The 23,591-nt window shown below is 31.3% G+C and overlaps 1 protein-coding gene and 1 long non-coding RNA gene across 5 annotated transcripts; one reads left to right on the top strand and one right to left on the bottom strand.

Annotated features, from left to right (window-relative positions):
• The first annotated feature begins 57 nt into the window (after positions 1–57).
• On the top strand, positions 58–6,394 carry LOC117127312. The gene is made up of 2 exons (XR_004450245.1): positions 58–2,973; positions 3,066–6,394. It is a non-coding gene; the product is annotated as an uncharacterized LOC117127312 (long non-coding RNA).
• Positions 2,401–12,671, bottom strand: LOC103834035 (abscisic acid receptor PYR1). 4 transcript variants are annotated; one of them, XM_033277290.1, is made up of 4 exons: positions 12,641–12,671; positions 11,695–12,332; positions 11,263–11,333; positions 2,401–5,003 (listed from the first exon to the last, which is right to left on the bottom strand). In XM_033277290.1, the coding sequence occupies exons 1-3, from the start codon at positions 12,654–12,656 to the stop codon at positions 11,283–11,285; spliced, it is 705 nt and encodes a 234-aa protein (XP_033133181.1). In that variant the 5' UTR covers positions 12,657–12,671; the 3' UTR covers positions 2,401–5,003; positions 11,263–11,282. The 4 variants fall into 4 exon arrangements, with proteins under 4 accessions (XP_033133181.1, XP_033133182.1, XP_033133183.1 ...); XM_033277291.1 differs by having other exon boundaries at positions 12,416–12,647; XM_033277292.1 differs by lacking the exons at positions 2,401–5,003; positions 11,263–11,333 and adding an exon at positions 6,522–6,637 and having other exon boundaries at positions 11,590–12,332.
• Positions 12,672–23,591: the final 10,920 nt, after the last annotated feature.

Below are 23,591 nucleotides of genomic sequence, written 5' to 3'. Positions count from 1 at the left end.
TTAAAAAATTAAAATTATAACTTTCTAAATCTAAATTTTATATTTATTATAATATTATGATTTTTGATATTTTTATAATTATATTAAATGAAAATATTGTTAATTTATTATTTGATTGTTACCGTATTTGGTAGTTAGTCAGTCATAAGTCACCCGCAAACGCACTAATTTTCAACCGCAGTACCAGTCGTACAAATCTCTTAAAACCGCTAAAAACCGCAACAGCCCGCATCCACAAACTCCCGCAACCGCAACCGCTGCATTTGAACTAGTCAGACCCTTAATCCTTAAAATCCATAAATAAAGACTATTTCTTAGTGAATCCTTGCACTATTTGTGGGCCCCCACGACATGTGGCGATCCGTGATTGGTTGATATTTTTTTTATCTAAATAAAATAATAATAAAATCAAAATACATTTTTTCTAAGAACTCCTCTTTGGGTAACACCATTGCGGGTGTGCTCTAAGACGGCACAAATTTCTTAAACCTTTCTTGAAAACGGACCGCGAGCACATCTTCTTAAAAACATTTATAGTCTTTTCCCCGCATTTTCAGCTCTCTTTCGATTTGTTCCATACATGGCCAAAGATCGGTCATGGAAATTAAGGGGCTATGTACAATTTAGATTAAAATGTTAATAAATTTTGGTTTTAATATTTTGGAGTTTTAAACTTATATTATTAATTCTTAAAAAATTGGGATCGTATGTCAATGTTTGATGTAGCTATGTCGAGTCTGGTTCTATACATGGCTACATAATCGTTTTATAAGTTTTTGATGGTTAACACTTAAACAATTAAGAAACAAGAGAATTTAATATCAATCAATAGCTAAATCTTACAACAAATTAACAAACTTCTAATCATTTTTATGAATCTTATTTCACTCGAGTCCAACTTTTGAAACACAACACTAAACAATATCGATCAGTAGTTTTCTGGCATGCTCTGGCATTCGATCTCCGTGTGTGTTGGCGCCGGAGATCTCTCCCTCCTCTCAGTTTTTCAGTTTTCCTTTGTCTCGCTCCCTTACTTAGCCTTGTCGCCGATATGTCCAAATCTCTGGTGAAACTTTGAAGCTGGAACCCTAGATATTCCTCGGGGCTGATTGATCTGGTGGTTAAAGTTCATTTATGGAGCTTCGACAAGGCGGCAGTGGTCGTAAGGCAAATGGAGTTGGCTTTTGAAGATGAGGTTTCGACGAATCGTCGTTTTCCTCTTTGTAGATCAGTTGTTGTCCTTGGCAATGGTAGCAAGGGTAGGTATTGAATCTCTTCTTCGGTTTTCTCCTTGTTTTGTTATTATGAAGTTTTTTTTGATGCGGAGAGGATTTATTTGCTCTTCTTCAACTGAGGCTTGGTGTCTTATCTCGGAATAAGGTCCAGTTGAAGCTCAAGGGAGACGTATGTTACTCACTGTTGGTGTGTTCACGGTGGTTTGTGGTGGTCATGTGGCTGTCATGACCCTGTCATTCTTCCTGGGTAGCTTACAACTTGCGGATTTGTTCTGTCGTTTATCGTAGAGGAAATTTCTCTCTGGCGGTATCTCTCCGTTTGCTCGTGATCCTCATGTTTGATCTCAAGTTTCTCCAGCTTTTCATGTAAGGCGTGTCTCTTCTTCTCCAAATCGCGTTTGCTCGTGCTCCTCATGTTTGGTCTCAAGTTGCTCCAACCTTTCGCGAAAGGCGTGTTTTTTCATCTTCATCTCTTCAGTGGGTCGAAATTAGTTTCGCAAAGTGAATTGGATTACGTTCTCTAGTTACAACTAAGATGTCGTGTAGCAGCTCGAATTTAGTTAGTCTGGCCTGTTTGCGACTTGGAGACTTGGGTACAAAATGGTATTTCCAGTTTCAAGGAGTTCATTTGATTCCTTGACAGGTTTTTCTGTGTTTTTTACCAGGTTATGAAGACTCTTGAAACTGAGGAGCCACCATTGTATTATGTACTTGTTTGGAGGTAATGCAATTCGTTTGTTATCTTGACTAGCGAAGTTATTGCATTCCTCACCCGATTGTCCGGTGTCTTTTCGTAGATCGAGTCGGTTACAATGATGATGACGTCATCGAGATCCAACTGCTCCGGCATGAAGAAAATAAGACCGCAGCAATCTCTTTTTCTTGAGAAACTGCTGGCAACAATCATGTTAATTTTACTTTTTCGGATTACTCCTACTACGGCTGAAAACGTTGAACGAATATGTGGAAGCCAAAACTGGCTAATAAATTGCGCATGTTAGGTTTGTGTAAAGAGGTTTAGTTGGAGAAGATCTAAGGGTTGTTTTTTTCAGATTCAAAGTTATAACTGACGTAGGATTCCCGGTTCAGACCGATTTTTATAATTATAATATATAATAACAAAAAAACACTAACATACATAAGTAAAAGATATAGAGAAGACATATCATGCATACTATTTTATTTCGTTTTCAGTAAATGTGGTATTTTAACATTTTACACCTGGCTGAAAGATGTAATATTCGTCGGTCTGATTCTAGTGTGTAACAAACAGAAGAAAAACACATGTATGAACAAAAACTCTATTATGCAATTGCAAAACAAAGTTAATCTAATACTATAAAGAAGACTTTGTCTCTCTCCTTAGAGAGACACGTCATCAAATCGTTTCTTCTGGATGCGACACGTGTCATGATAACCAATCCGCTGCGTTTCATTAATAGATGTGTGCAATCCGTTTGGGCCGGGCTTCGTGTGAACTTCTTACAGACCAGTCCGTTTATCATCTCAGCCAGCATGAAACGCCGTGTTTTCCTTAAGGGTTAGATCCTGTGTTCTTCTTCACCTCTCCGGAGCTCATGGCGATGAGAGTTTCTCAATCGATCTTTCATCTTCTTCCTCATACGAAACGATACCAGTTACCGAATTCTCTTAAAACCCTCAATTAATCTATCACCCACTATCCATATTCAATGCGGGGTCTTATTCTGAAAGGCGGTTTAAGTTCAACTATAAAAAGGTAAGAATCATTCGCTCATTCGTCCTAAACTAACCAGTAAACTAAATATGTGAGCTATGGCTAACGTTTTGGTCTTCCTCTCCGATCAGCAGACGGGCCGATCCTACTCCACTGTTCAAGTCCGGTTGCTCCGTTTCTGGGAGGCCAGGAATGTCCGCCGTGGTGGAGAGCTCATGGGAGTTGATATGCTCCTGCTGGATTCTCAGGTCTCTTATTTAACTCCGCCTTTTGTTCTCCTGAATCCATATTACAAAAAGGTCAGTCTCATGCCTTGAAATTTATCATTTCAATCTTCTCGATCATTTATAGAGCTAAGCATATGATTCACTGATTCGCTTTTCGTTGTCGCATGATTTCTTCGGGGTTAAGATCAGGTAATTAACGGAAGGTGAGAGATAAAGATGGCTACAGGAAAGGATCAAATGCAAGGTTCGTCTGCATCTATTAAGTGTGACAGAAAGAGTAAGGATGACGTGGTATATTGGAAGTGTATCAATGATGAAACAGTCATCTACATGAGCTATGGTTCTGTTTTTGACCATCCAATATATCCACTGCATTTGGTAATACTTGCTTATTTTTCCAGCTTTCAAATGTAATCCTTGATTTTATTGTGCTGAGCTTTTGTATGCCTTTAGATACAGTGTTTTGGCCTTGCAAGTTGTAAGAAGGAGGTGTACGATCGATCAAGGGGTGAATGAAGTTGCTCTCTCTGTTGTTAGTGGGGTTCTTTGTAAGGCATGTTACTGAAACGATAGAGCTGAAGAAAGATTTAACAGTTAAGGTACAAGATTTTCATTTCAAAAACACTGTGCTTGCATTCGCTGATGGAAAGCTTTATTTTCTTTTGGTTATTGTAATCTGGCGGCTGGGGTTCATGTTTGGTTTTAAACATGTTTATGACATCACATGAACAATTTTTCAATCAAACCTTGAGAAAGATCCACAAAAGAAGGTAAATGGCTCAGACTTTCATGTACATTGCCTACTATCGAGTGTCTCTTTAATCATCCATGTTTATCTGTTAATTTTAATTTGTTGATGTACTTACCAACCAAGAAAGCCATGAATAAAACTTAAATCTGGATTTTCACTTTGCAGAAGAATGTGGATCCTCAACGGCATGGTGGTGAGTGCACATGAAGTAGCTTAAGCAGTGATATACTTAGGAGGATCCATTGTGGTATTTGAAGGTTAGAATGCTGCAATTTACCATTGTGGCATATGGACAATGAGATATGGAAGTAATTCGGATAACACAAGTACACATACACACTCTTCCTTTTCCTGTTCGTAGGAGTGTGTATTGAAGAAAGAAGCACTCCATTACATTTAATAACACAAGTACACATACACACCGCCTATATAATAAATTGTGTTCTATACACAAAGTAGATGTCTGATTATGTGTTTGTGTGACACTGAGATTCTCATTATGATGATCAGTTGAGATGATGTTCAAGTTTCTTTGTAACACTTTGAATTTATCTTGGGTAAGAAATATATAATAGATATTAAAAGAATAATATTATGATTCTATTTATCTTTGTTGTTGAATGGAAACAAAAAAGTGGACATGATTCTTGAGAATTGAGTCATTTTCTTATGACAATTACACCATACACTACTATAGATTTCAATTGCGACAACCCTTGCAGTGATATGTTCGGAGGCGGGAGGCAGATGTGTTTCTTCCTAGAGACCATCACCGCACATGTTCAGGTTGCTTTAGGCAGATGCACTGTTGAAGAAGGACCAGTGCCAACAACAGAGCATACAGTCAAGAAGGCTTTATGATACTGCTATTTACTCGCATGCTTTTGATATCTATTAGCTGCTATATTTTCAAATTATTCGAACAATAGTGCTACCTTAAACATATTCCAATCATATTGTTTTTTAAAGCTAATTTTGGTCAATTTGTAACACAATAAAAGCCAACATTTTTAAAACCTAAAACAATGTTTCTTCCTCCAACAGTCGTATCAGGTTAACCCAACAAGATACATAACCACCCATCACTCCGGACTCTGCAAGGATATACATCGAGTTTTAAAAAGTTACTGATCTCAAATACACGAGTTTGGCAAATAATCAGCCGTTTTCCCCCTTACATATTCACATCTCATTCTCCAAAATGTTACTAATAACTAAATAATTAAGATCCTCATTACAAAAACAGAGTCAGAGACTGGACCAAAGAAATCATTTTTGTGTTCACTGAATATAAATAGTTGACGAATTCTCAATACAAATTGGAACCAAGACGTTGTTGTATCGTAGCATTTTGGTAAGTTAAAACGAGTCTTTGGAAAGCAACGCAAGAATCGTAGTCAAAATACAGCTTATTTATACACATTTGTAAACACTCTTTTCCTATATTTCAGAAACTTTATCTATTTTCAGCACTTTAATTAAATACAATTTTCCTTACATAAGCTTTATAACTATTTAAAACATTATTTGATTTCAAAAATTATCTTTAGAAACTAATTATATGTCTTTTGTTTATTAAATACTTAAATGGATATTTTAATAAATTAAAAACCGCTTTTTCATCAAAAATCTAAACGAATAGTAGATTTAATAAATTTCTATTACTAATATTTCAAATAAGAATCTTATACTAAATTATATTAATTTAAATATGTGTATAAGATTAATATATATGAATCTATAATAAAGAAAAGAAATAATTGTATTCAATAACAAAACACAATCAATATAGTAAATATATAATTAAATATTGTAAAGATTATATATTATAAGCTAGCCAGTAATATTTATTTTAAATAACATGGTTAACTTTGTTTTAATATATGATAATACATATAATATTCTAACAAAGATGTATATGTATAAAGAGTAACAATAGTTTCATACTTTTCTATTTAACTATCTTAAAATATTTTTAGTTATAATGAATAATTTATTTTTTTATATCGTGAAATCCTTAGATTTTTAAAATGTATAAAAAAATAAAAATAAGTTTTTTTTACAATTTTATAATAATTAGACAAGTATAATTTCTAATATGAACAGTTAAAATTGCTGTAAAATATATGAACTTTAGTACTATTTTTAGTTAAAAGTAAATTAAAATTTTAAAATAAATTGACCGAAAAACATTTAAAATAAATTTGTATTATTTGTTTTTTACTTGGTCACATGCCCGTAGGGCGGGTTTACCCTAGTTTTTTATATTTTGTAGTTTTATATAAACACCAAAAGTACATTTATTTCACTGCTCTCTTTAAGAAGAAAACCCAATCATTTTACTACTGTAAAGCAAAAGTAAAATAGTAACAGTTTTGATCCAAAACAAATAGTTACATTTAATTTAACACGGATAACGTGTACAGTGCAACAAAATAAACGTGAAAAATCAACCTACACAAAAGAAGAAATACACGTGAAAAAATTTATCACGATATAACTAACCAAAAATAAAAATATCACGAGAAACCATTATCTCTACATTTCTAGTATGGTTTGTATGAGAGTTAGTTGCGTAGACGAAAGTTTTGACTAAGACGCGCAGAAATATAACTTACCAAAAGAGGAAACGATTCCTACTTATCCGGAATGCTCAATGTCCAAAATAACCTTTAGACTTAAATGGATACTAAATAACTTTGAGGTTAAAACAGACAAAAGTGTAGAATCTCTACTAATAAAAGGGACCTTTTGAGGCTCCATAGGACGTCTACATCAGCGAAAAAAAATTCTCCCAAAAGATGACACGTGGCATAAAATATAGTTTTACATTGTAAACATACAGCATTAAAAAATGAAAAAACTACATTAAACATATGTAAGATTACTATTTTTCACTTAAAAAAAAAGATGGCTTATCTCCATAATGTAACACTACCGTTTTATAAAAAAAAAACAAAAAACATTATATATAATTTCGAAAATAATAATTATATGTAAAACATACAATATAAAAATGGAAATACTACAATAAACATAAATATGTTTGACTATTTGTCCAAGTTCTTCTATTAAACATTGCCGTTTTACATTAAAAATAGAAAAATACGTAAAAATTTAAACATCTATCTTAAAATATAAAATATAGACATTAACTAAATATAAAGTATAAAAAAGAGAAATACTCAATATATAAAAAAAAATAAGTAAATATTATAAATATATAAATATACGAATTATATATACAATAATAAGTAAATGCACAATTTTTTAAAAATGAAAAGAGTATATTAAATATTAAACATCTCTCTTAAAATGTAAAATATAGATATTAAGTAAATAGAAAATATAAGAAAAAGAAATAAACAACTTAAAAACAATGAAAAAAGTATATTAAGATTTAAACATCTATCTTAAAATGTAAAATATAGATATTACGCAAATAGAAAGTATAAGAAAAGGAAATACACAATTTAAAAAAATGGAAAAAGTACATTAGTATTTAAACATCTATCTTAAAATGTAAATCAATCTTAAAATATAAAATTATTAGTAAATAGAAAGTATAAGAAATAAAAATACACAATATAAAGAAAAATAAATAATAAGTAAATATATAATATAATCTAGAAAGATGACACGTGACATTAAACATATGTAAGATAACTATTTTCACTTAAAAAAAAAGACGGCTTATCTCCATAATGTAACATTACCGTTTTATAAAAAAAACAAAAACATTATATATAATTTCAAAAATAATAAATATATGTAAAACATACAACATAAAAATGGAAATACTACAATAAACATAAATATGTTTGACTATTTGTTCAAGTTCTTCTATTAAACATTGTCGTTTTACATTAAAAATAGAAAAATACGTAAAGATTTAAACATCTATCTTAAAATATAAAATATAGACATTAACTAAATATAAAGTATAAAAAAGAGAAATACTCAATATATAAAAAAAAAATAAGTAAATATTATAAATATACGAATTATATATACAATAATAAGTAAATGCACATTTTTTTAAAAATGGAAAGAGTATATTAAATATTAAACATCTATCTTAAAATGTAAAATATAGATATTAAGTAAATAGAAAATATAAGAAAAAGAAATACACAACTTAAAAACAATGAAAAAAGTATATTAAGATTTAAACATCTATCTTAAAATGTAAAATATAGATATTACGCAAATAGAAAGTATAAGAAAAAGAAATACACAATTTAAAAAAATGGAAAAAGTACATTAGTATTTAAACATCTATCTTAAAATGTAAATCAATCTTAAAATATAAAATTATTAGTAAATAGAAAGTATAAGAAATAAAAATACACAATATAAAGAAAAATAAATAATAAGTAAATATATAATATAATCTCGAAAGATGACACGTGGCATAAAATATAGTTTTACATTTTAATATTACTTATTTTTGAAAATTATAAAAAATATGTAAACATACAGCATAAAAAATGGAAAAACTACATTAAACATATGTAAGATTACTATTTTTAACTTAAAAAAAGACGGCTTATCTCCATCATGTAACATTACCGTTTTATAAAAACAACAAAAAACATTATATATAATTTTAAAAATAATAAATATATGTAAAACATACAACATAAAAATGGAAATACTACATTAAACATATGTAAGATTACCATTTTACATTTTTATTTTAAGAAAATAATATGTAAACATACAACATAAAAAATGAAAAAACTACATTAAACATATGTAAGATTACCATTTTTCACTAAAAAAAAGACGGCTTATCTCCATAATGTAACATTACTATTTTGTAAAAAAGAAAATTATATATAATTTCGAAAATAATAAATAATATGTAAACATACACCATAAAAAATGGAAATACTACATTAAACATATGTAAAATTACCATTTTACATTTAAAAATAAAAATAATATGTAAACATACAACATAAAAAAATGGAAAAACTACATTAAACATATGTAAGATTACCATTGTTCACTAAAAAAACGGGTTATCTTCATAATGTAACATTACCATTTTATTAAAAAAAGAAAAAAAAACATAAATCTAACTATTTGACTATTTATCCAAGTTCTTCTATTAAACATTGCCGTTTTACATTAAAAATGGAAAAATACGTAAAGATTTAAACATCTATCTTAAAATATAAAATATAGACATTAACTAAATATAAAGTATAAGAAAGAGAAATACTCAATATATAGAAAAATAAATAATAAGTAAATATTATAAATATATAAATATACGAATTATATATACAATAATAAGTAAATGCACAATTTTTAAAAAATGGAAAGAGTACATTAAATATTAAACATCTATCTTAAAATGTAAAATATAGATATTAAGTAAATAGAAAGTATAAGAAAAGGAAATACACAATTTAAAAAAATGGAAAAAATACATTAGTATTTAAACATCTATCTTAAAATGTAAATCAATCTTAAAATATAAAATTATTAGTAAATAGAAATTATAGGAAATAGAAATACACAATATAAAGAAAAATAAATAATAAGTAAATATATAATATAAGTGAATACCAAATTTAAAAAATGGGAAATTACATTAAGATTTAAAAATATATATTAAAATTTAAAATTTAGATATTACGTAAATAGAAAGTATAACAAATGGAAATATACAATTTAAAAAAATGGAAAACGTACATTAAGATTTAAACATCTATCTTAAAATGTAAAATAGAGATATTAAGTAAATTAAAAGTACAAGAAATGGAAATACATATACATGAAAATAAATAATAAGTAAATAATGTAAATATATAATATATGAATTATATATGTAATAATAAGTAAATACACAATTTTTTTAAAAATGGAAAAAGTTCATCAAGCATTAAACATCTATCTTAAAATGTAAAATATATAATATAAGTAAATACACAATTTAAAAATGGAAAAAGTACATTAATATTTAAATATCTATTTAAAAATATAAAATATAGATATTACGTAAATAAAAATATAAGAAATGGAAATAAACATTTTAAAAAATGGAAAAAGTACATTAAGATTTAAGCATCTATCTTAAAATGTACTTCTATCTTAAAATGGTAGTAAATTATATAAAAATGGAAATACCACATTAAACAAAAAAAATGTATAGTTTTACATCAAAAAAGTCCCTATAAAACTCATTATTCCATCCACATCAATCTCACACTATTAAGGAAAATTTCAAAGCACTCGAGCAAAAAAATAGTTTCACTATCAACTCTTGCCGTCCCAAAAACCTTTAATGACCTTGAATGAGATTTTTTTATAACAACAAACTTTTTGTTATGTGGATTCATTGTTGGGAAACCCGCAACTTCCAAAAGCCAAACTTATTCATGGGAATTGAATTGTTTTTCATAGACTCAAAGGTATTCTTACAAATTTAAATTAATCTAATCCATAATTTTATTGTTAATATTCATACTAACTCTTTTATGATCAAACCATTTCAGTTAATAACCATTCAAACGTTTATCCCGAAACACTTCCTTCCTCGCCGAATCAAGTATTGGTTCATATTGGTTTAGTATTGTTTTTGGTTTACTAACCGGTTTAGGATGGTCCTATTGTAAATATAATTTAAGTTGGTTTAGCATATATTATGTTTAAAATAACTTAAATTAAATAATAATAATATTATGCTTAAAATATAATTTTAGAGTCTTTTCAAATATAGTTTACAGAACATTATAGGTGATGAATTTAATTTATTAAATTCGTTTATTACTTAAAACTAAGTTTTTTAAAAAACGTACTGAGTTATAAATTTCAATGATGGATTGGTGAGTATAACATGAAGACAAAAATATAAATATCTGATTTTCAAGATAAGAAATTCAGCTTTTATTCAGATACTCAATATATAATATCTTAAATTATTTTTTTAAAAATATACATAATTTATATATTTAGATTAATCTTCCAAACTTAAACTATTATATTATATATGAATAATGTTTTTAAATAAAAATAATTTCTGATTTAAAATAAAAATAAAAACAACAAATGTTTATTTTCAAATAATGAATGTAATTTACATTATAATATCATTTAACAAGTATTAGATACGTTTTGATATATCATTATTTTCTATTTCCAGAAAACAATAAATTGTTAAACATCAATATCATCTAGGTTAAGTATACGAACAACAAAAATTCAAACATCACAAAAAATATTTACATAACCATTATAATACAATAATTTAATCAAAAATACAATTAAAAAATATTAAAAAGAATAGTTATATACTTAATATTTGAAAATAAAAGATATTTTTGCTAAAATTATACTTACCTGGCCAAGGAGATCGACCATCATTTTACGGATCGATCGAATGTTGAGCATGTGGTCGATCCAAAAATACTCTGCAGTTTAATAAAATCTCTAAAACATTTATTCCAACACTCAAAAGATAGTTTTGTTAAATATGATAACTAGATAGCCAATAAAATTACAAAAAAATATTTAAATAGTAAAAAATATGTTAATTTAACGTGTTAAAATTTAAAAATAAATTTTAATTATGACATGCATTTTAACATTTATATAAATATAAATAATTTAACAACTTCAATTAGAAAAAAAATAAAAATCCCGGGCGTAGCCCGGGTTAATCCCTAGTCTTATATGAAAGCATCGTAAATAACATTTCCCAACAAAGTAATTTTAGAAAAAACAATTTTCATTTTTCATCTTCTTTCCATATAATTTTGTTTTCTAAGTCACCTGAGAACCGCCTCGCTCACCGGCGGCGTTACGAGCCATGGCTTCGGTGACAGTTGCCAATTTCTGCAGATTCAGTTTAACGACAGTATCAGCGAACATTCTTGTATCGTCTTCCGAGTTCCCTTCCGGCATATCCACGACGTACGACTCGAGCACCACCGTCCATACCCGTCTCTCCTTCTCGAACCTGTGCACCGTCGTCACCGACTTGTAATTCACCAGCCTATGCTCTCCTCCGATGATGCTGAACCCCGTCACTCGCCTCTCGTCGTCGAGTATATCGAGCCTCTCCGTCGACGTGTTCGCCGGCAATCCACTGATCACGATCACGTCGCGCGTGCATCCAACACGCATCTCGAATCCTTCCTCGACGGAGCAGGATTTGATGAAGTGTTTGTAGGTCTGCGGTTTGTCGAACTGACGGACGACTGACCAGACGATCTCCGGCGGCGCGTTGATTCGCTGCGCGTGGAGCGAGGAGCAGCTTCCTGGACCGAGCTGGTAAGTGTGGAACTCGGCGATGGATTGTGCGAGGGCGGATCGTTCTTCCTGAGTTAACTCCGAAGGCATGGTGATGGTTCTTTCTTGTGTGTTTATACAAATCAATCTATGAGATACATGCAAAAGAAGAATCACATCTGAAATAAGATCAACGAAGAAGACAGTAAGTGGAACTAGGTTTATGAAGACAGAAGTAGATCTAGGTTTATGAAGCGCTTACCAGAACAGAAGAGCATAAAGGACTTAAGGAGTAATAAATACACTTTTATTTTATTTACTGTTACGACTCTCTCCCCTAAAAATGGTATCTCAACGTACAGTTTGATTTAATAATTTTAGATTTAGATCTCTTAACAGCTAATTAAATGAGAAATGTTTGACGTTAACGATGTTAATCATTAAAGTAGGTGAGTGCTATAACATATCGATCTTCTAATTGGCTCACCATCATTAACTTCCATATCAACAAGAATATGTATTTTTTATTCATTCTTTGTTTTATTTTCTGTGTGGAATATAAAATTTGTTACTACTACTTTTTAGTGAAATAATAAATGCCGATTTCTTTTATGTCGTCGTTCAATAACCAAGTTGGCAACTTGCAAAAATTAATCAAGTTGGCAACTTGCACCAGCATCACCTTTGCCATAGTTAGAAGAAATCGATTTTTAAAGTATGTAAATAGAATGTAAAAAATATAGGGAGTATGCAAATAGAAAATAAAAGATAATATATAGTCCAAATAAATATCTTTGTATGAGTTATCTAGCCGATGTCCAACTAATATTGTACTCCTACGCTAAATTTTCTAATGAGACCTCGACCCGATGGATGAATGAAATTTGATAATATATTATTATGTGTACAAATAATAAAATAATAATAATAATAAAATATTATAAGTTGTAATTGCCGTCCATAATGGTTTGCATGATGGATTGCCCACAACAAATTCTCTAATAAAAAATAAAAAGAAGAACAAATTATGAGATGTATTTATGTGGGACACAGGCTGACACTAGTCACTGTCAAATCAAGGTGGGCTGAATATTACTACGCATGTAAACATGGCACGAACTTTTTAAACCTTTTTTGAAAATGGAACGAGAGCCCATCCTCGTAAAAACACTTCTACATAGTTTTCTTTTCGCATTTTCAGCTCTTTTCTTTATATTCGCTCCCTACAACATGGCTACATAATAGTTTTACAACACTTTTTTACAACTGAGTTCATATCGATCAGTAGCTGAATCTTGCAATAAAATAAACAAACTTCTAACCTTTTCTCTATTGAAACTTTCTTACAAACACAACACTAACACATACAAAAGTAAAAGCTAAAGAGAAGATTTACCATCGGTTTTGTTTCATGACGTGGTGTTTTATTTATTGTTTTCTTGTAATAAGTTGTAAACAACATTGTGAAAAATCAAAAATGGTATAATATTAACATTTTTATAAAAAAAAAAGAGTGGTATTTTAAACATTTTACTCATGACTGAAAATTCAAAATTGTATTACTCAACCAGGAAACGAAGCAAACATATAATTACCAAGAATTATGGTAAAGGAAAGCTCTAGGCTCCCACGAGATAACTTCAACCCACCATTACCATCTTCGTTTCCATAGCTCTCCCTGCTTGATAAATTCAAATCTATTACTCAACCAGGAAATGAAGATAACTTGTAAAATAAGTAAACAGAAATCCTAACCTCTCCTCGCTATCCCGTACAACTGTGGTCAAATCAATCGGTCTTGAAGAGGACCTGCTGGTGCTAAGTAGTGAAAGGATACAGAACCGATCGAGAAGAATCACAATGAAGAAGAGTAGAAGAATGATCACTCTGAAAGCCTGCGTCGATGAAGATTTACGCGGTTGATGACCAGGGCCGACTCAATACTATCAGAGTTCTAGGGCAAATTTTTTTTTTTACTTTCCAATATATAAATTTATAAATAGATAATGTTTATTTTTTTAAAAAAAATTAATTAGTAATATTTTGTATATTTTGTAATGAAAATAAAACTATATACATATTAAATAATTTTGGATCTTTTTCAATTTTATCTATAATTTTATATATATAAAAATAGAGATTTATAAAAAATGATTAGACCCTTAATTATTATTATACAGGGAGACACGGGTTTCGACCCGGCGCGATCGTACCGCTTGTCTCCTCCCGTGAGCCGGCCCTGCTGATGACGGAGGTGATACGATTTCTTGGCCATTTGAGTTTTATCTAGAAGTTTTCAAGAACTGTAGAGAATCTGATGAATAAAAAGAAAAAACGTTACAATGAAAACATGCATTTGAAGATGATGGAAGCTATGAACATCCGTGTACTTATTAACCACGATATTAGTAGAGAGAATAGGGTAGACCAATAATTTAATTTTATCAACTCATCTCCCGTCAACTCATTATCTATATGGACTATTGTATCAACTTTCATGCTAAATATAGTTTGAAAAGAAGTTAAGAAAAAAAAACTGTAAATTGCAGAGACCCTATCTGTAATTTCAAGAAATTTTAAGAACTGTAGGCAAGAATGGTTAAATAAACTAGTTAATTCAATTCAATTTTAAAAATAAATTACGTTTAGTTTCCCTTGTGGCTATTTAAGGAGTTAGGCATTTCCTATACTAAGATGAATTATATATATCTTAAATTTTTCACCTAATTGCATAGTTATTAAGTTCTTATAGCAATATAGCATAGGGATTTTCTTTCTTAATTATTTTCTAGTTTTGAGCTACTTGCGGTTAGTTAGTTAATTAATTTTTAGAACCATTATTGTTTGGTAGTTTACTGTTTAGCTCTTAGAGCATTTCCAACCCAAGACTTCATTTTTAGAGAAGCAAAACCTCAAAATGAGGATTTGAGGATTGATTACTCCAATCATGAATCTTCAAAAAATCTTTAAAAAATTATTTATTTGCATTATAGTCCTTGACATTAACAAAAGTTACTAATATTAATGAAAAAAATAACTATAAGGACCAAAAAAAATAAAAGATAGTTTTGAGGTTGTAAATAGTGAAATCTCAAATTTAAAATTTTACTATTCACAACTTTAAAATTTAAAAAATTTAAAATTTTGAGGTTGTGTTAAAATGACACAAAACCTTAAAATTTGAAGATTTGAGATTGGGTTGGAGATGCTCTAAGTGAGGTTTATATTGTTGTCGAGTCGTCATCATTTCACTCGTAAATAAATCCTACATTGGTTTGTTCACGACCAAATTTATTTCATGGTGTTCTCATGCAATGAATCGTAACCCTTTAGTGAGGTTTGTGGGATAAAGATGGCCTTCGACTCTCCGATTCAAGATATTTTAGGTTAATAAAAAAAAAGTAATAAGATAGTAGTATTTTGTTATAACTTAGTTATATAAATACATTTTTAGTTCTAAAAAAAAATTAATATTATTGAAACAAAAGCACAAAGTTGGACACAATTTGTTTCTAGGTGGGTTATTTTTTTATAAAAAACTATACATTATAAAAAACTAGGGTCGGCCCGCCCTACGGGCGAGATATACTTTACTTGTGATCTAGATTATTATTTTTATATGATTTTGTAGTTTGTTTTCAGGTTTGCATTTGCAAAAAATATGTATGATAATGATTTGTATTTATCTTTTAGAAATTTTTAGATTAGGAAGGATTATATGTGATAGAATATATCTTTGAGAAGAAGTTATAAGAAAAGTTGACAAAAGTGAATCGAAAAATAAATAACACATTTAAGATTAAATATTAAATTCTACATCGTTGATTTTAGGATTTTAGAAATATATATCATGGCCAAGTTAAATATACCGCAAAAAATATATAACACCAAAGCTAAATAACTTATAAACAAAAAATTTAATTAAAATAAAATAAAAATACACATAAATACAAATAAACAAATAAGATATTATCCAAAATTATTATATTTTGGTCTTTTAAAAATATTCATTCCATATTTGAATATATGTGGTTTCATTAAGATAAAATAATTTAACTCAATGGAAAACTTAATTGCCATACATTACATAATTTTTACAATGACTGATTTCATAAATAAAATTAAAAATTATAATCATAAAATTAAATTAAATTAAATCAATGTATTTTTTTTGAAAGAGAGTTTATTTAAACATCAGGTGCATATAAAATATATGCATGAAAATTAACATTCTGTTGGTCAAATCCCCCTATGGATCCACACTCTGTCGCAGCTTGGATCAATCAGCCTCGTGCTTCATCAATTGCTCTTGCCTCCTCAGTCATGAAGCTCTACTTTCAGTCGGCAGTGTACGTCATCTGGAAGGAGCGCAATGCCCGAGTGTTCACCGCTACATCAACGCCAGCAGCAGTCATCAGTTCATCCCTTGACAGGATGATGTGTGACCGCCTCTTATTGTACCCGGCAAGATCTTCTTCCACCTCTCTGCTACTATTTTACTTATCATATATTAGGCCTCCTTGAGGCTCTTTCTCTTTTCTTTAAGCTGGGTTGTGGTTGTGTGTGTGTTTCTTTATTTTGTAATAAGTTGTTTAACAACAACATTGTAAAATATTCAGAAAATGGTAAGCTTAACATTTTACCAAAAAAAAAAAAAAAAATCTGTGACTAAGCAAGTGCTGGAACACACATGGTGTAAAATATGTGACTAAGCAACATTTTATCTATGTGATTTGTACGTGTTTTTATATAAACTTAAAAATAAGCCAGTGCTGGAACTCGCACGGTGTAAAATATATGATTTCATTAAATATTTTTTTATAGGATTATGTGTTCCTCTATAAACTTGTCATTTTATTAACAATAAATAAGTAATGGAACAATCAAAAGATTCCAATATTACATAACAAATTTATTAAATATTTTCTAAAAATAACAGCAAGTGCCTCCAGGAACTTATATGACATCAGCCAGAGCGCTCGTTTTCTCCAATGTTCCTGTAAAGTTCACATAATTTCAGATCAATTACCGCACATATTTAATGGGAGGAAACTCAGCCAAATGGAGAAACAACCTAAACCCATCTCATCCATGATTGTATTGGGAACACATGTGGCTCTAATTTCAATAGGATTGTCACAACGACAGCAGTTTTCTGTGCAGGCTCGTGAGTCTTCTTCCATTGTGAACTACCAGTCTACCACTTTGTCAAGCAAGCGGTTATAACTCTCAACTTCTTCGTGTATGTCTCCAGTCACCTGATGATATCATACATGAGTATGAAAAGAATAACATCAAAATGGTATTGTCTTTATGGCTAGACTTGTCAGAAAGCAATAGACTATAGCTCAAGATTCAATAAGGGTTACACATACAAATCCTTGTTGATATACTCTTAAGAATTCAGATCCGTTCCCAACCTTTAACACCAGAAGCCAATTCATAATCAAGAATTACAGATTATAAAACATTTATAGATCCTAATGTCGATGTTTGTAGATATGAAAAGAGAATACTCACTTTAGAAATTAAACTCTGTCATGCAGACTCTCCAGTGATTCATCATCGCCCGTTCACTTGTACCATGAGAATACGAAGAGGAAGCCTTTAAGCGGCCTTCCTCAAGTCCATCAAGACCATCGAAGAGAAACGTCTTGAGACACGATTCTCCCTGGAAAACAGAACCATTTGTTTATTAATCAAATTATTAGTTTGGAGACACATAAATCAAAATTTTGATAACTCTTAATCCGAACTATATTGTTAATCTCCTCTCTGATGTTCAACACCTAGAAAAAAAATTCTTCAGTTACGGATATTCATTTAGTGTCAGAGTTTAATGGTGGTTTGCAAAATAATAGCCTGAAACGGTGGTCAATTGAAGTCAGTATCAATAAACAGAAAGCAGCTCACCGGAATTATTTGAATACACAACAATCAAGATCTGAAGAATAAACTTACATTTACATCTCCCCACCACGCCTTCCAGAACCACATCAACTTAACCTCGACAACAGAGGAACACCTGCCGGACTTCAATTCGGAGAAAAACTCTCAAATTAGCCATATCACGGAATATAAATGTACTAAAAGAGATATATAAGAGATGATGATTTCGAGAGCAGAAATACTGACCAATTTATACTCGCAATACACCGCCTCACTGATGTAAATCACACATTCAAGACCCCGTCCTGGTTGATTGAATTAATATGATTAATCACATAACTCGTGCGGTTTCAGAGATAGTGAGGAAGATAAGAAGACGCCATAGAACAAAGTAGAGGCCGATCCTAAAATTTCCATTTTTTATTGTCGACACAATTAGGATACACTTTATTGGGCTTTCGGGCTGCATGTACTTCTAAATACAGACCCTTCTGATTTCTTAGCCCAAGTACACATTGAAATGTATGCGTAAAGAAGAAGCCGAAATAACCTGAATACATTACTTAATGAAACGGTGTGTTTAAAGGCAATGGACACGTGTCAGATCTTTAGGAAACGACTTTTCTAGCTGGAATCCTAGGTGGCAGCATAGGAGAGAAGCAAACCCTTTTATATATATATAGATTTGTCTAACCTTTAATATTTCTAACTAATCACCAATAAATATAGGTGAATTTGAATATCACCTCTTAAAAGTATGTAAAGACTTACTAAAATATGTAAACAAAACACGGCTTAGATAATCAAAAGTTTAGAGAATTAGGTGTCGTAACCATTTTTGCAATTAAAAAATGCGGTTAATTTCGGCAAAAACTGCATCATGGATTAAATATTGAGTTTATTTGTAAAATAACCTAAAGAAAGGGAAAATTTGATTTGCAGAGAGAGAGGATAGAGAGATAGGAAAAGAAAGTAGAAGGAGGGAAAGATTTTTGATAATTAGTGAATTTATGTTTTTTATGGTTATGTGGATTAATTTCCTTTAAATATTCATGTAACACTCCAACCGCTTCTGTTAGTGGTTTCTACATCCGTGCACTTGCCCTGTAGGCTTATCACATAGCCAATGGTCAGTATTAATTAATTTTTAGAATACTCGAAAGACTTGCTATTAATTCTACAAACACCACATATTTTTCATGTTTTACCCCCATTCATACAATATCAAGAATCATTTTTCAATAGGCCATCTATTCTTCCACTAATCCAACTCAATGGTTAACTTAATTGACCAAAAGAAATAAATTTACTTTGCTGACATACTTGTCCAAGTCAATTCAACATACACTACCATATATCGATGTTACAATTTAGTTGTGGAACTGAGGAGACAGTGTTGTGAAGCCTCGTGTTGCGTACATAACAAATCCCGAGTATAGTTCCATGGCCAACAAGTCTTCCAAGAGTTTATGGGATAAAGTCAGATACAACCCCTGCCGAATAGATTAAGCCATTTAAGTGTTGAATGCGAAGCCCCGAATTCACTCACTTCAGATCAGAAGAATAAATTAATGATCTCTAGATTCGCATAATTGTCACAAATTCAACAATTTATTTTGATTCTGAGTATCTAGCTAGCAAGTACAGTACTCCTTATTGGAAGTCGGTCTAGGTGAGTAACCCACATTATAAAGGCATGTTTGGAAATCGAACCTTTGAACTGTCAAGACAATGGAAGTCCAAAACTGGTAGTATCTTTTTTTCTCAACTGGTAGTATTTTCAAGTATATTTTTGAGTTACAAACATGTCGAGAACATGTTCGGTTTTGAAATTGGTCGTAGCATTCTAAATGATATATACACAGGCTTTTTTCATCATCATCATTATCATCATATGTATGAGAAAAGGGCGTTGTCTTATGTTTCCTTTGATCTTCTTCTTCTACGCCTTTTTCTGGCTAATTAGAGTTGGAGTCACAGAGAGTACATCGATGTGAAATATAGTCGCCATTGAGATGAAATCATTAAGATCTACCAAGGATTGTAGCTCTCCAAGAGCAATCCCAGCCTCTGCCACAAAACCAAACACATTACACTTTGAAAATAATCATGCTCACTGAAACAGTACGATCAAAACAAGATAGATGACTTCTCATACCGGACAGTGACATACATCAGGAAACAAATCGATGAATGTAGCGAGGAAGAAGCTGTGGTAAGGAACATCAACAATTGGAGAAGCATTTGAGGTAACTCAGGTGACTGATGTTTTTCAATCTGGTTAGTACGTCAAGTTACCACTAATTCATTTTACATCCCATAAATCTGTCAGTAATCATTAATTAATTTACAATGTAAAAAGGTTTTTATTTACGTCATCCAAAAGTAAAACATTAATTCTTATGTTTACAAAGTTAGATATACCCTGAAACATCGTCTAATCAATGTCGATGATTTGAGGGAAAAAAAACACTTTAAAATTTAAAAATTTGACAAATCTGAGAGGAACAAATGCATGAGAAGGTGAGGTGAGACAGATGTGGATGTGGTGTTCTTTTTTTGTTTTAATGCAAACTGATGTGTTGTTCTATATTCTTTTGTTGCACAAGAAAAGACAACATACTGATGCGTTATCTTTCAAACCCACTAGGCAAAAGAGAGACTTCCAGCCATACAGGACTACCAGCCTCTTATAGAGCAAATCAGAAGACGCATTAGCCATTGGACAAACCGCTTCCTATCAATGGCCGGGCGACTCCAACTAATTGCTTCGGTTCTTATGAGCATTGCAAATTTCTGGATGTCATCTTTTATCTTACCGGGAAAGTGCATTAAAGAAGTTAACAGCATCTGCTCTGCTTTCCTGTGGTCAGGCCCTACGCTAAGCTCGAAAAAAGCAAAAATTTCTTGGGATATAGTGTGCCTCCCTAAACGAGAGGGAGGGTTGGGGCTTCGTCCCTTGAAAGAGGCCAACATGGTAAGCAGTTTGAAGCTCATATGGCGTCTAACATCCCAGCAGGCGTCCCTATGGGTTAAATGGGTTCATACCTATCTGCTACGCAATGGTAACTTCTGGTCTATTAAAGAGAATACATCTTTAGGTTCATGGATATGGCGTAAACTGTTGAAATATAGAGACAAGGCCAAGGTTTTCCACAGAATGGAGGTTAGGAATGGTAAATCAACGTCCTTCTGGCATGATGTCTGGTCGGATATGGGGTGCCTCTTTGATGTAGTCGGGCCCAGGGGGTGTATCGATATGGGTATCAGAGCAATGGAATCAGTGGCCTCTGCTTTTAGCAGGCGCAAGAGGAATCATCGAGTGGATGTGTTCAATCAGATTGAGGTAACCTTGGAGAACCAGCGTTTAAAGGCTGTTGATGCAGAGGATATTCCTTTGTGGCAACAGAAACAAGGGACCTACAAGAACTTGTTCAACACAAAGAAAACATGGCAACTCACTCGACAAGCCTCTCAGACAGTTTACTGGCACACAGGGGTTTGGTTTCAGCATGCAACACCTAAGTACGCTTTCTGTACATGGCTAGCTCTGCACAACAGGTTAACAACCGGGGATCGTATGCACACATGGAATTCAAGCATTGATCCAGCTTGTATATTCTGTCAACATAGTGTGGAAACCCGCAACCATCTATTCTTCGAGTGCGCATATACTATGGCAGCATGGACCAAGTTAACACGCGGACTTCTTGGTTCACACTTCAGTGCTGATTGGGATAGTTTGATTCTTTTGCTAGTCAACAACACTCTCGATTGCAGGGTCAGATTTCTGGTGCGATTTGTTTTCCAAGCAACCATTCACACTCTCTGGAGGGAAAGGAATGAAAGACGTCATGGCTCAAACCCCATGCCTACTGCACTGCTGGTCAGATTTGTTGATCGCCAAGTGAAGAACAAATGCCTATCCATCGACGCTATGGGAAACAACAGACTTGAAGCTCTTCTGCAGCTCTGGTTTGCTTCTCAAGAATAATATGCTTTAGGAAAAGTTTATCTCTTTCAGTTTAGAACACAAACGTTACACATGATGTACAAAAGCATTTTCTTTGAATAAATTTAACATTATATTCAAAAAAAAAAAAAAAAAAAAAAAGAGAGACTTCCACTCTGTGAAGAACCTCTACCTCAATCTAAAGCTTAACCCTCTTGGATAGCTGGCAGGTCCTATCCATGTACACACCTTGCAAAGCTATCATTGCAAGATTTTGTTAAAGTGAATAGAGAAATTGAACAGTTAGCGAGACAGCATAAGTATGATAAATTACAACTTGTAAGAAGTTTAGTGATTAAACATACATGATCAGGAATCACTGATAGATAGAGACACCTATATTTTTCAACATAAAGATAGAAAAAACAATATATGGATATAATAGTTGAATTATGATTTCATTACATTACACTTAGAAATGTAATATCATTAATACCTGCTTAATACCAAATAAAACATTAATAAATAAAGGACGCTAAGAAAATAATGAAGATGCATATGAAAAAAAACAGAAATTTCTAAACATAATTCATGTATACATATACCAGAAATTTTATAGACATTATGCGTTACAAAGACAAAGTACTTATATATCAAGAAAAGCTTTGGTCATGCTTGACTACTCTATACACCACTAGCGATCGATTTCATAAGAGATCGGTGTTTGCTTGTGGTATACAGGGAGCCAGGCACGACTATTATTCCATACGTTACGTATACAAGACTTCTAAATATGAATGTTGGATGGCTTATGCGTCGGTTTTAAAGGGAACATAATAAACATATGTATGTAATTTTATTTGGATGGGAGGAAAATGAAACCGAAGAATTATTCTTTGTCAAGGATTTGTGGAGATGTAAGAGGAGTGGAGGTACAAATATATAGAGGGGGAAAGAATTAACCAAACTTTGCTGGTACTTAAAAAAATTCGAAAGAGGGAACGAAAGTTGGATCTGAAGGCAAATATGAATAAATTTATTTATAACTGGAACAATATAATTACCTTTAAAAATAAAATGTTTCTTTATTTGGAACTGAAAGCCTGCAAAGAAAAAAAAAGTCGCTCTAATTTTTGGTGGACTGAGCTTATTTATATACAGAGATATGTTATTACATATAGAGATTATTTAAGATAGAATCAAATGTATTCTCTTCTGTTAAAGGTAACAAAAAGACAGAGGCAGCGTGCAACACTTTGGGGTTATTTTAATTTAGTTTAGAAATTTTCAAGTTGCTCTAGCAAGCTTTTTCGTTTTCGATAATACGTTTAAGAACTTTTCATATGACTAAAAATATATAGTATCACACAAAAAGTACATGAGTTCAGGGGCTCCGAATCATCACCACAACCACCACATGTACCTACATTTTCACATCAATCGAGAGTATTGGCTCTGGATCATTCAAATTACTCTAATCTTCTATGGGTCTAACATTGGAAAGTAAAACAACGCATGTTTGGTAGTCAGGGTTGATGGCGTATCACTTTGTCTTTGCAAAACAAATTGACTTTTAGATTTCCTAACTGAAAATCTA

The sequence above is a fragment of the Brassica rapa genome, chromosome A08 (genome assembly GCF_000309985.2).
Source record: "Brassica rapa cultivar Chiifu-401-42 chromosome A08, CAAS_Brap_v3.01, whole genome shotgun sequence".
NCBI classification, from domain to species: domain Eukaryota; kingdom Viridiplantae; phylum Streptophyta; class Magnoliopsida; order Brassicales; family Brassicaceae; genus Brassica; species Brassica rapa.
This window is presented reverse-complemented; position numbering and strand designations above follow the sequence as displayed.

Excerpts from the sequence above, each read along its gene's own strand:
- LOC103834035 (XM_033277290.1), bottom strand. Across the intron at positions 11,334-11,694 it reads GTGAGCGAGGCGGTTCTCAG|AGTATTTTTGGATCGACCAC; the intron begins GTGACTTAGAAA and ends ATTAAACTGCAG.